This window comes from Hibiscus syriacus, unplaced genomic scaffold, assembly GCF_006381635.1.
Source record: "Hibiscus syriacus cultivar Baekdansim isolate YM2019G1 unplaced genomic scaffold, ASM638163v2 tig00111000_pilon, whole genome shotgun sequence".
Lineage (NCBI taxonomy): Eukaryota > Viridiplantae > Streptophyta > Magnoliopsida > Malvales > Malvaceae > Hibiscus > Hibiscus syriacus.
In genome coordinates this window covers 1123088-1136220 of record NW_024062947.1, presented here as the reverse complement: position 1 = coordinate 1136220, position 13133 = coordinate 1123088, and the positions used below count along the sequence as shown (strand labels likewise).

Here is a 13133-nt window from a genome sequence, read left to right as displayed (position 1 = left end):
TAATAAATGAACACGAATAGGAAATTGGTAAATTACCATGTTAGCACTAAGAGTGCAAATTTATAAGGTTTATAATAAATTGTAAATAATTATTAGAGTAAAAACTAGTCCAAAATAAAATATTAATGGCCTAGTTGTGCATTTGACAGAAAAGTGTCAATCATGCCAGTTAGACACTACGTCTGCATCTTAATAAATGTATCATGGTGTATAAAAGACATGAAAAAATGCCATAAATGAAATGTATCATGATGTATAAAAGTCATGAAAGGATGTATAAACGAAATTAATAAATAATTACTAAAGAATAATAAGAAAAATGTACAGAAAGAAAAGTATGCTGGATATACTAAGAATGGTTATGATAATAGTATGAAAGGAATTTGGGTTTAGTAATAGGGATTTATCTAATACTTATGGATGATACGGAGTAGTTTGAAAATAAATAAGCATGATATACTTATGTATGTAGAAATGTTTCTTTACAATTTTATATCTCACTAAATAAGTATTTAACGTGTGTTGATTTCACGCGTAGGTCAAAACAGAGATTAGCCGAATAGGGAGTGCAACAGTAGCATCAGATATCATCAATTAAGGTTGACACTCATCAGTAATGATAGGACAATCATGTTTATTTTGAATAATTACTGGCATGTAATCAAATTTAAAGAAAATGCTCTTGAAATTTTGGTAGTATATTTCGATAATTGTTTTATGATTGCATTTAAATGTTTTAAATTAATTTTCAAAACAAACTTTTAAGGGTTTTCAAAAGAAAAACTGTTTTAAAAGTGATGTAACATCTATATCTCGTATACGGAAAGGTATATGGGAGATGAGTGTTACAAAATGTTCATTTTCAAATATTTTATTTGAATTCAAATGTAAACGTAAATCCTAAGAAGTTGTCATCTGTCCTTCTAGAGAATGCTAATTGGATCACCTTTTGAATGCTATTGCTAACTAGACCGCCAAAACTGTCACATTAGATATTGTCATGCCCCAAGTCATACACATGAGTCCTGCCTTGATTCTAGAAAATAAAAATAAAACTATAGAACTTGTTCTTTTAATGTTGTTTCATGGAAATTAAAGTTCTGCATAAAATCGAATAAAAACAACCCAAATCACCAATATCAATCAAACAACAATGAGTAATTATCAACAAAATAATGGCAAAATAAACCACTCATCAAATTCTACCTCGCTTATTCAATGTTTAACCTCGAGCATTCCTTAATCAAAATATATCAAAATCTCAAGTAATCATCCCATCTTATAACATATCCCAGAAAACCAAATAAGTCAAGATCACAACAACTATCAGAATCAAGAATAACAATCAAGCAAAAGGCATAAATAAAAATAAATTTAAGCAAAACCCATGATATCGCAATAATTCATCAATTTCAATGTAACAAGACTCAATACCTCACAAAGATTCACTCATTATCATTCGAAGTGTTTCGGGGTAAAACACTCAAAGCCAAAACCAAATATGATATTACTATAAGCTTGTAAGAAAATCAAGTCTTCACCACTTAAATGAACATGATAAATTAATCAAAGGGTATTTAAAAAGGTCGTAACAGGGTGTAACATCCCAAAACAGAACTAGCGACTAAAATGTAAATTTTGAAAATTTTATGCTCAATTTTAAAACAAGTTAAAAGTTCAAGGACTTAATTGAAGAATTTTGGTGTTGGAGTTAATAGCAAAGTTTGAAAATAGAAAGTGTATTATGGTAATTTGATATGAAAGATTTTTATTTTTCCCTTTATAAGGATATTAAACACGTGGAAATGGGATTAAAAAAAAAAGAAAAAGTCTGGAGACTTAGTTCTCTTATTCTCCCTCGTTGTTGTGAACTTCATTTTAAAGGTGAGTTTTGGTAAATTGATTATTTCTTGAGTTTTCAGCTTAGTTTTGACTCTTGGTGTGTTATGAAAGATTAATTAGATATTGAAGTGGGTTAAAACTCCAAAATGAATGAGTTATGAAGGATTAAATATGAAGAGTTTTTAAGTGAATTATTGAATAAGGAGTAAATGGATTTTTAAGTTGGATTTGACTTGTCAAGGGTCTAATTAAGAAATTAGAAGTCATAAAAGTGAATTATGAACATGTTGAATAATTGGTGTGAATTTCGTTTCTAAGTATTCTATGGAGATTATGGTTGTTAAAGTGTGCTTAAGTGATATAAGTTAGTTCTAATAAGTATATTTGAGTTTAGTAGTATGAAAAGAGTTATAAATGGAAGGTATATGTAAGTATGAGTGAATTTTAGAGTTAAAAAGATGAATTTTGGGCATGGGGTATCGGTACTGTTCATCCAGTATCGATACTTCAAAGAGAAAATGGGTTAATATTTGTGAGAGGGTATCGATACTCTAAGAATGGGTATCGATACCGTAAGCAAAGATTTGGGAAGTCATTCAAGGGGTATCGATACCAAAGGAGCAGTATCGATACCAAAGGAGCAGTATCGATACTGAGGGTATCGATACCATCTAACAAGTATCGGTACCATTTTGATTATAAGGATGGCAGAATAGAATTGAGGTATCGATACCATGGAAGGGTATCGATACTACAAGCATAAGGGTATCGGTACTGTGCTTGTAGTACTGATACTACTGGAGCTGGAAATTTGAGATTAGTAATTTGATTAGATTGCAATAGTAGGAATCTTTGCAAGTAATTTGAATTTCGATATTTATGGGATTGTGTATTCGTGTAAATAACGATCGAGAGCAAAGTCCGAACAAGTCGACCAAGTAATAATCATCGAGTAAAAGATAAGTGATCGGTATTGACTAGTGAGGCCAGGTGAATGCATCCTAGTGGTACATGATGTTTAATGGAAATAGGACTTGCAATGAGTCTATTTCCTATAGTAGTATACATGAATTCATGGACATGAACATGTGTTTGATATGAGTATATACATGTTAATATGTTGAATCTATGTGATATGATATATATATATATATGACAATAGGGACATAAGGAATTGTATGAGCATGTGATATGAAACCATATATGTTACATGATATAGGTGAACATAAGAGAACAAATTATAAATTATATGATATAAGTGATTTCATAAGAAAGTGAAATAAGCTATGAGATCATACGAAAGTGTTATATGAGCTATGTGATAAGAAGTTATATGATAATAAGCTATTGGCCTCTATGATATGAATATGTGAATATGTGATAAACATAAAAGATAATGCCCATGTTATGTGAAATGAGAGCTAGAGCTAGAGGTATAGTTGGCATGCCAAGAGTCGAGGGTTCTACGTGGTCCTTCGGGACATATATGTAATCCTTTGGAACATATATACGGTCCTTTGAGACACATATTTGGTCCTTGGGAATATGTATATAGTTCTTAAGAAAATTTCTATGTGGTCCTTATGGACATTTTATATGGCACCTCGGTGCATTTTTATGCGACACTTCGGTGCATTTCTACGAGCTATAGTGACAGCATATGTACACAACCTCAATGTACTCACATATCTTTAGTTCTCACATGTGTACATGGGCTAATAAAGAGATAATATAAATAAACTTGGTATGATTGTTATATGTGGTTGAGTATTTGGATATGAGTACGTAGGTTGCATGTATTGCATATGTTATATTATCTATGTGAAAGTATGTTTGTATGATATATTTGAATATAAGAGAATATAATGAACTTATATGATATGGTATAAATGATTACATGAGAAATGTTATGAGCTCTATAAGTATATGTATAGGTAATGAGGTGGTTGAACATATGATTGTATGAATAGAATAATAATTATAATTGTATTGAGTAAATATATTTTGTATGTGAACTAGTATAATGGAATTATATGACTAAATGAGAATTGAGATAAAATAATTAGTATTGAATTATAGGATAATGTGAGAATAGTATATCAACTAGGAAACATGTACATAAATAAGTATAAGAATATATTAGATAAGTTGTATAGGAAGATCTATATGTTTAAATGAAACTATGATCTAAAACTTGTTAAATTCTTAGGTGATATGAGATATAGTACAAGGATCTAGGAAATCATATGAGAATATCATGGGAATTAGATAATAATAAGTTATGAAAATATATGTTTATGTAACAAACTATGTGAAAAAAGAACTAATAGAATACAAGAAATTAGTATACAATAATATGATATAGAATATGCAACGAGAATCTATAGGTTATATGATAAATAGGAACATATGAAAATAAGAGATATGTGACTTTGTGATAGGAATTATATGATTAGGAATTATGTAAATAAAATGATTTAAATGATAACAGGAGAATGTGATATAAGCTAAGCGGTATAGATATAAATGATTATAGGAACATGAAAGAGTATAATCATATATATATGATGATATATGTGTATGTATGTATTTATTACATGAAAGTGTATATGAGGTTGTATGATATGATAGTATGAAACATGCATTCATTGTTAGAAGTTATAGTTTACATTATATGTTTTATATGTCTCACTAAGCCATAGACTTAGCGTGTGAATGTTTCACACATAGGTTTCGAGAAGGTTGAGGAGCAAAGCGATGTTAGGCAAGGCAAGACAGGTCAGTTTCTCCTTTCTAAAGATCAGATCAGAAAAGTATATGAATAATATATATTTTGTTACAAGGAAAATAGTTGGCATGTAAATAAAAGGTTTGAATTGTATCAGCTCTGGTAAGTTTGTAAACTTTTTGATCTAAATAGTATAAATTATGCATTGTGTTTTAATAAAAGTTAGAAATTTTATTCTTTTGTAAAAAATAAATGTTTTGAAAAATCAATATGGCATCTTGGACTCGTATCCGTGTCTGATACGGGTTAGAGGTGTTACACAAGGCTTAGGTTAAGGTAGGAAAAAAGGAAAAAAAAGATGGTGAAATATCAAGATAAAAGATGTAAAACATATCAGCTCAAACCACGAAATAAGCTAAGTTAATCGAAAGAAACAAAGTAAATGCAAAGTGTAACAGAAATCAAATAACCAATTTCTTTTTTTTCTTTTTTTTTTAAATTTTTTCTATTTTTTCTATATTTTCTGTTGTTATTCAAGTATTGTTCAAACCATTTTTTTTCTTTTTTCAACTTTTTTGTGCTCGTAGAACAATTCAATCTCTATCTTGACAAGGGTAAAAAAGAGAGGGTAAAACAAGCAAAAAAAAAAGGGTTTTAGGTTTAACATGTGGTAAAAGCAAAGAAAGGGTAAAAACACAAAAATGGTTCACTAATGGTTATAAATGGTTAGGCAATTTGAGCAGAGAACTGGTTAAATCCTAAGTGCCCCTATAAAATTAAAACATCAAGTTCAACTTGCAGTCTCGATATGTATTTGGTCACGGGTTCTAAAACATCAATATTAGTCTAGCACACTCAATCAAACAAATGAGCAAGAATGAAAAAAAATAACTGCTTAAGCTCAATTCTCACAAAAAGTGTAACATGCATTGAGTCAAGAACATTTTAACCAATAAACTCATGGGATATCAATCGAAAATTTCAAGAAAAACTAATCATGCCATTTTCACTATCATGCAACCTAATTCAAATAAAAGTAAGATTAAGAACTCATAAGGCATTCAAAGAAACAAAGCAAGAATCAGGATGGGTAACACAAAATCTCAACATATCAATCAATGCATACTCAAGTCCAATCATATAAACAAGTGAGAGAAAAATTGATGCAATTATTCTCTACCCCTCACTTAAAGCATATTGTCCTAATATGAAAATAAAAGCATAAGAGAGTGAATAGAGATACTCCTTGTTTCTAATAATGACCAAGACCGCGACCGCGACGGGAAGCGCCTTAGCAAAGATATGATAGAATTTTGGCAATGTTTGTCTCGATGGAGTTCAGATGACCATACACTTCATTGATTTGAGCTTGTACATCTGGTTGTGGACTGTCTTCCGGTGGTGAAGGTGCTACCCTCAAAATATAAACACGATCGCCACGAGGAGTTATGGTGTCGGGAGGAACAAAGTATGGAGCTTTGGGATTGCCAGCAAGTAGCTCCATCGTTTGCAAGCATCGCTCATCTAAACCATCCATAGAAAATACAAAAGTGAATTGTGAAATATCGAAAGTCAATGGAAAAACATGAATGGCAAGATTTGTAATGTATAGGTTGAGAATAAGTGGGCGATTGGAGCACACAACACGCTCAAAGGCGCGAGCAAACCAAAAACCCAAGTTTACCTTAGTTTCGGTAAGCATACACCACAAAAAGAATAACTCAAACTTACTCAAGCAAGAAGTAGTGCCATTACGTCCTGAGTAGTTGTAAGCAAGAAACCTATGGATGTAGTGAAGTTTCGGTTCATGGATATGCCACTCTTTCATTATCTGGGCGTTGTAAGTTTGCCCCACCAAGCTAGTAAGAGTCAAGTAGACGGCATCGGCGTCAAACTCCTACGATATCTCAAGTAAAAAAGTCAAATAATAATGATATGTGGCATCCGTCATGAAACCTATAGAAAAGTTAAAATACATAATAGACATAAAAATATTCTCCTAACAAAAGAAAATAGATGACATCTGATGAATTCACATTAATAACACGATGATGCAAGAATATAAATGTGGCATAAGATTCAAAAACCAATTCATAAAATGTTCCATGTTTTATATGAAAATATAAATTCCATCCAAATGCATCGAAATGGCGTATAACGAAATCCCTTAAATGTAAAGTCTCTAAAGTGCGAATAGGGATATAATCACAGACTTGAAACTTACGATGTCGGATGTTGTTGAACCGTACTTGTTCATCGTTGTCGAATTGCAAGAACCTTGCAATTCCTCCTCGGTTGGGACAGTATAGGTTCGACCACTTTGGTGTCGCTCGGGTTTTCGACATGTGGTGGTGGGTCATCAGATGGACTGAGAATTTTACCAGAGCTTGCTGCAAATGAAGACAATGAAGGCTTTCTGGGATGATAATGTGACGATAAAGCATTTTCATGAGGCGTTGTCGGGTTTTCCTCGATCAGAAAGCCAATGTCGAAATCCTTTGTATAATCATAAACGGGACGGTACATTAGTAAAGGCATAATAGATATTGATTCAAAATTTACCTCGTCGGGTTATTCTGGCAATGTCGAATACATCAAATAAGACGGGATAGCATCCGACATCGATTGGGATGATGTGATAGTCGGCATTGATTAAAAGGAAGATGAGAACGCCAGTGAAGGACAGTGTTGTCGTGGTCGTAAAGGACCGGTAGCACCTTACAGCCTAGAGGACTGGCTGGCCGACGGTGATGCATCAAGCGAGGCGGTGGGAGTAATATGAATTGGCTCGGTTTCAAAGAGGGAAGGTATAGGTACCTGCTGTCGATGTCCACTGCAGTGAGGAGAAGGTGATGGAGGCACGGAATCGAAGTAACTTGGAACTTAGACGAATATCGACGCAGTAAACCTACGACTGCCATCGAGGACGTGGGGTGGTAAAGAGTTGCGGTTCCCTTGGTTTCTCATTCGAACCATAGCTTAATCAGGAGAGTGTCAAGAGTGATGAAACGGTGAGAACAATCGGTGCTAAAGGGAACGGTAGTGGCGAATCAAATCGGGTCGGACGATAGGTGGTTGAAAACGGAGAAGTAATGGTGCGGCCACTGGTTTGTTTGATGCGTAGAGGCAGTTGATTTTGGGGAAACAAGGGGGAGAGAGGCGACTCAAGGGGTGAAATAAAATTAAAAGACATTTTAGGTTTAAGGTATGAGGGCACGTGGGAATTTTAAGAAGAAAAAAAAGTAGCCGGTTTATTTGGGAGAGGTTAGGATAAAAAATGGTTTTTTTGTTTTGATATTCAAAGTAGGAAAAGATGATGTGGGTCCCATGAAAGCAATTGGTAGGAGTCAATCGGTCAAAAAGGGAAATGTTGGAATTTGGTGGAAGTATGGAGTACGGGCAGCAACAAATAAAATGGGGCAAATGGATTATGTTAACTTGCGTGGGTGGGGGTGGGAGTTTTGGTAACGCGCGGACTAATGAAACGCGTGTTTCATGACTGGGGAAAGAGTCTGTTCTGCTCGGGGAAGGAATAATTAACATCGTTCAACTGAAAATATTCTATTCAACTCTATTGACGTTTGATTAAAAATATTTGTGATAAAAGTTCAAAGAAAAATAAAATTAATATGTAATGAAATAAAATGAAATAAAATAAAATAAAATTAAAATTAAATAAAATTAAATAAATTGGAAAATAAAATGGGTTGTCTTCCATTAAAGCGTTTTGTTTAACGTCGTTTGATTCGATGACCTGATTCAGACTACAAGTTCCTCTAAGATAATTTCCTTAACTACACTAGCTTGATTATTCTCGTAAAACGACTTCAATTATTGACCATTTACTTTGAATCAAGCTCCTGAATTTCAACTACACCATGAAAGAATGTTTGAGTCACCGTAAAAAGTCTTGACCACTTCGTCTGCAATTTACCGATAAAGATTTTCAACTTAGAGTTAAATAGCATAACTTGTTGGCCAACAGTAAAAGATTTAAATGAAATACGACGATCATAAAAATCTTTAGTTTTATCCTAGTATATCCGGGCACTATCGTAAGCATTGCAACACATTTCTTCAAGCTTCTGAATGTGAAGTTTATGTGCTTCTCTGACTGTATCCGTCTCCATGTTACATTCTTGTACTGCCCAATAAGCTTTATGTTCCAATTCTATCAGTAAATGGCACGATTTACCGAAGACTAAGCGGTATGAGGACATGCTGATGGGACTTTTGTAAGCATTACGATATGCTCATAAGGTATCGTTTAGTTTCAAACTCCAGTCTTTTTCATTCAGTTTCACAATTTTGTTGAGAATCTCTTGATTTCTTGATTTAAATTTTCTGCTTGTCCATTAGTATGAAGGTGATAAGTTGTGGCGATCTGTTGAGTAATGACATACTTCTTCATGAGTGGCTCTATAACTCGATTAACAAAGTGCGTCCCTCAATCACTAATTATCGCCCTCGGAGTGCTTAACCTGGAAAAAATAAAATATTTTAAAAATTCAGTAGTAGTTCTAGCATTATTATTATAAGTAACTTTAGTTTTTACTCATTTCGATACATAATTAACGGCTAGAACTATAATAGTTTCCAAAGGATGAAACAAATGGACCCACGTAGTCAATACCCCATACATCAAATATCTCACAAGCACCAATCGGATTAAGAGACATTTCATTTTGATGGCTTAAATTATCGATGTGTTGACATTTTCACAAGATTTACAAAATACATAAGCATCATGAAAAATGTTAGGCTAGTAAAATCCACACTTTAGAATTTTATGTGTAGTTCATTTCAGTCCAAAGTGACCCTCACAAAAAAAAGAATGGCAAAAAATAAAGATAGAATTTACCTCACTCGCGATAACCCATTGTATAATTACCTGATCCGAGGAATGTTTCCAAAGATATGGGTCATCCAAAATGTAGAGTCGGGATTCTCGCTTGATTCGGCTTACCTCGGAAAGTGATAGATTAGATGGAAGTATCCTCATGGCTAAATAATTAACCATAATGGCATACCATTGGACTGTTGATTGCGCCACATATAGGTGTTCCTCATGGAAGTTTTCTTGAACTAGCACATCAAGTTTAGAGATGGGGAAACGACTCAAATGATCTATGACCAAATTTTCACATCCCTTTTTATCTCTGATCTTAAGATTAAACTATTGTAAGAGTAAAATCCATCGGATCAAGCGTGGCTTCGCCTCCTTCTTGCTCAGCAAATATTTCAAGGCTACATGATAAGAATAAACAGTTATATTAGTACTTAGAAGATAATAATAAAATTTATCTAAGATAAAAATAATAGCAAAAAACTCATTTTCAGTAGTGGAATAATTTTGTTGAGTCGCATCTAATGTCTTAGACGCATAGGCTATCACGTAAGGCTCTTTGCTGATTTTCTGCCAAAGTATGACTCCTACACTTGAATCGCTTGTATCGCACATAATCTCGAAGGAATAATCCCAATTAGGTGGCTGCACTATAAGTGTCTAAATGAGTTCTTCCTTTAGGATGTAAAAAATGTTTTTGCACTTATCGTCAAAGTTAAAGGCTTTATCTTTTTGTAGTAGATTGCAGAGCGATTGTGCTATTTTAGAAAAATTCTTGATAAACCTACTGTAAAAACCTGCATGACCAAGAAAAGAGCGAACTTCCCTTACAGTTCTAGGGTATAGTAGTGAGCAAATCAAGTCAGTTTTGGCCTTATCGACCGTTATTCCATCAGAAGAAACAATATGTCCCAAAACCAATCCTTTATCAACCATAAAATGATAATTTTCATAATTAAGGATAAGATTAAACTCAAGGCAACGTTTAAAAACCTTAGTAAAATTAGATAAGCACTCACCAAAAGAGTTATCGTAAATCGTGAAGTCATCTATGAACACTTCAATTTACTTCTCAATATAATCAGAGAATATATTTATCATGGATCTATGAAATGTGGAAAGTGCATTACTAAGTACAAACAATATTAATTGATAAGAGAAAGTCCCAAAGGGATAAGTAAAAGTCGTCTTCTCCTAGTCTTCTGGCGCCACTAGGATCTGAAAAAACCTGAAAAGCCATCAAGACAAAAGTAACGAGATTTACCAGCCAATCATTCTATCATTTGATCAATAAAATGATGGGGGAAGTGATAAGATTTCAACTTCATGTTGTCGATACAAACTCTTGTAGGGATTAATTTGCCTTCAGAATTTTAAAAAATGTAACTATAGTTTTCTTAGGGACCACGTCTACCAAACTTACCCATTTATTACTGGATATCGAATAGATCATGTCAAAACCTAGTAGTTTTTGAATTTCCTTTTTGACTACCTCCATCATTGCAGGATTTAAGTGTCTTTGTCCTATCTTTAAGGGTTAAAATCATTATCTACCTTGATCTTATGCATACACATCGATGAACTAAGTCCTTTGATGTCGACTATGGTCCATCTAATCTCTTCTTTGTAAGTTTTGAGGAAACCCATCATGTTTCTCTTCCTGTGGATAATTTATTTGAAATTATCACAAGTAAGGTAGAGTTACATCCTAAAAACGCATACTTGAGATGACCCGACAACTGTTTCAACTCGATCTCTGATGCATGTAAAATGGAAGGTAAAATTTTAGTTTATAAGGGAGTAAGATGCAAATCAGAATAGATAAATGAAACATTTTCCAACTCCCTCATGTTGTTGTTTACATCTCTCAACTCCCTGGATAAATCATCAATAAAGTTGGTTTCCAAAAACTCATCGATGATAGGTTCAATAATATCAATAAAATTAATGCTCGCAACATTATTTGGGTACTTCATCGCCTTTTATACGTCAAATTTAACAACCTCACCATTAAATTATATGGTAAGAATCCCACTCCTAACATTAATTTTGGTATGTGTTATCCTCATAAAGGGGCGACCAAGAAGAATTTTAGAGGAAGTGTTGGTTTGGCCATTTTTCATGTCAATCACATAGAAATCTATTGGAAAATTTAAATCATTTACCCTAACTATTACGTTTTCTAGGAATCCTTCAAGATAGATGACAGATCTATCGACGAGCTGGATTGTTATTCTTGTTTCCTTCAAAGGATCAGCACTGAGTAAGTTGTAAACAGAAAGTGGCATAACATGAACAAGATCACACATAGCACGCTTAATTCCAACCATACCTATTTTACAAGTTATTGTGAACATACCTTGGTCCTTGTACTTTGGTGGAAGCTTATGTTGAAAAATGGTTGAGACATTTTCACCCAAATTTACCTTCTCATTATCGGTAAGCCCTCTTTCGGTTGTGCAAAGGTCCTTTAAAAATTTGACATTCCTCAGTACCTTTTGGATTACCTCGAGGAGTAGTATATTTATCTCCACTTTTCAAAAAACATCAAAGATTTCCTTCTCTTCTTCTTGCTTATCAAGTTTTACTAATCTCGATAGGAATGAAGGCATAACTGCATATGGGGAAAGAGCAAGAGATGACGTGAAAGAGGCTTGTATTGGAGGAGATGGCGTTTTATCTTCCTTTTTCTTCTGGGATTGTGTGGTACTTATCTCTTGGATCTCTGGTGCGATAACAGTGCCACTCTAAAGGGTAATGAGATTAACGTTTTCTCGTGGGTTCAACTCTATTTGGGAGGTAGCTTCTTTGTGACTCTAATTACCCCACGATTTAAGCCAGCTGACTCAGTTGTTTATCCAAATCTTATAGATGAGCCTCAATTTGATTCTGAAACTTCTCTTGAGATAAAGTTAACTGTTCAAAAATGGACTCTAATGATATTTTAGTGATTTATACGGTTGAGGTAGAGGTAGCCTTGGTTGATATTCTTAGTTTGGTCTCGGGTTTTATCCATAGTTTAAGTTTATATGATCTCTCCACCCCGGACTATAGGTGTTGGCGTGAGGATTGTAAGGTCTCTATGGAGATCCCGAAAAATTACCCACTGTATTTACTTATGCAACATCTTCTTGTAACATCATATAGTAGTTTATTAGATGGTCTGACATTGTGTATATTCATAGTCTAGTTGTTCTAATTTTACCTATGACAAAAGAATTAACCATATCAGTTAAAGTATTGACCTTGATAAGTGCTTTATTTGGTTAATATTTTGCTTTTAAATTGCTCTTTAATTATTGGTTTTTGTGGCTTATTTGTTCGTTTTGATTCATTTTCTGCTCAGGACACTAGATTCTGGAAATTGCACTAAAAGAACATAATTCTACAGTTTTTTATTTTCGGAATCAAAGATGGATTAGTGGGCCTGAAGCATCTGACGTGGCGATGACATCAGTACCTTCTAGAAGGTCCAGTCAGCGCTTCTAGAAGAACGAATGGATCAGCCGCACGTTTCTGCAATTTGGATTTGAATTAAACTCATGTTTTAGGATATTATTTTAAAGATTATATTTTATCTTATCTTTATTTTAGGTATTTTAGTTTAAATAGTTTTAAGTATTTTAATTAGGATTTATTTCTTTATTTTAGGAATTATTTTTACCTTGTTTTTAGGATTTTGAAGGTTATAAATACCCTCCCAGGATAAGCCTAGAA

At 33.5% G+C, this 13133-nt stretch overlaps 1 protein-coding gene across 2 annotated transcripts; it reads right to left on the bottom strand.

Annotated features, from left to right (window-relative positions):
• Window positions 1-5821: 5821 nt before the first annotated feature.
• Window positions 5822-7688, bottom strand: LOC120149327. Of its 2 annotated transcripts, XM_039162150.1 has the most exons (3): window positions 6795-7688; window positions 6302-6467; window positions 5822-6094 (listed from the first exon to the last, which is right to left on the bottom strand). In XM_039162150.1, exons 1-3 carry the CDS (start codon window positions 6825-6827, stop codon window positions 5862-5864), a joined length of 432 nt encoding a protein of 143 aa, XP_039018081.1. In that variant the 5' UTR covers window positions 6828-7688; the 3' UTR covers window positions 5822-5861. The 2 variants fall into 2 exon arrangements, with proteins under 2 accessions (XP_039018081.1, XP_039018080.1); XM_039162149.1 differs by having other exon boundaries at window positions 5822-6467.
• Window positions 7689-13133: the final 5445 nt, after the last annotated feature.

Coding starts and splice junctions, on each gene's coding strand:
- LOC120149327 (XM_039162149.1), bottom strand. CDS start 6,827: ATGAACAAGTACGGTTCAACAACATCCGACATC. Junction 6,468..6,794: donor GTTCAACAACATCCGACATC/GTAAGTTTCAAG, acceptor GAGATATCGTAG/GAGTTTGACGCCGATGCCGT.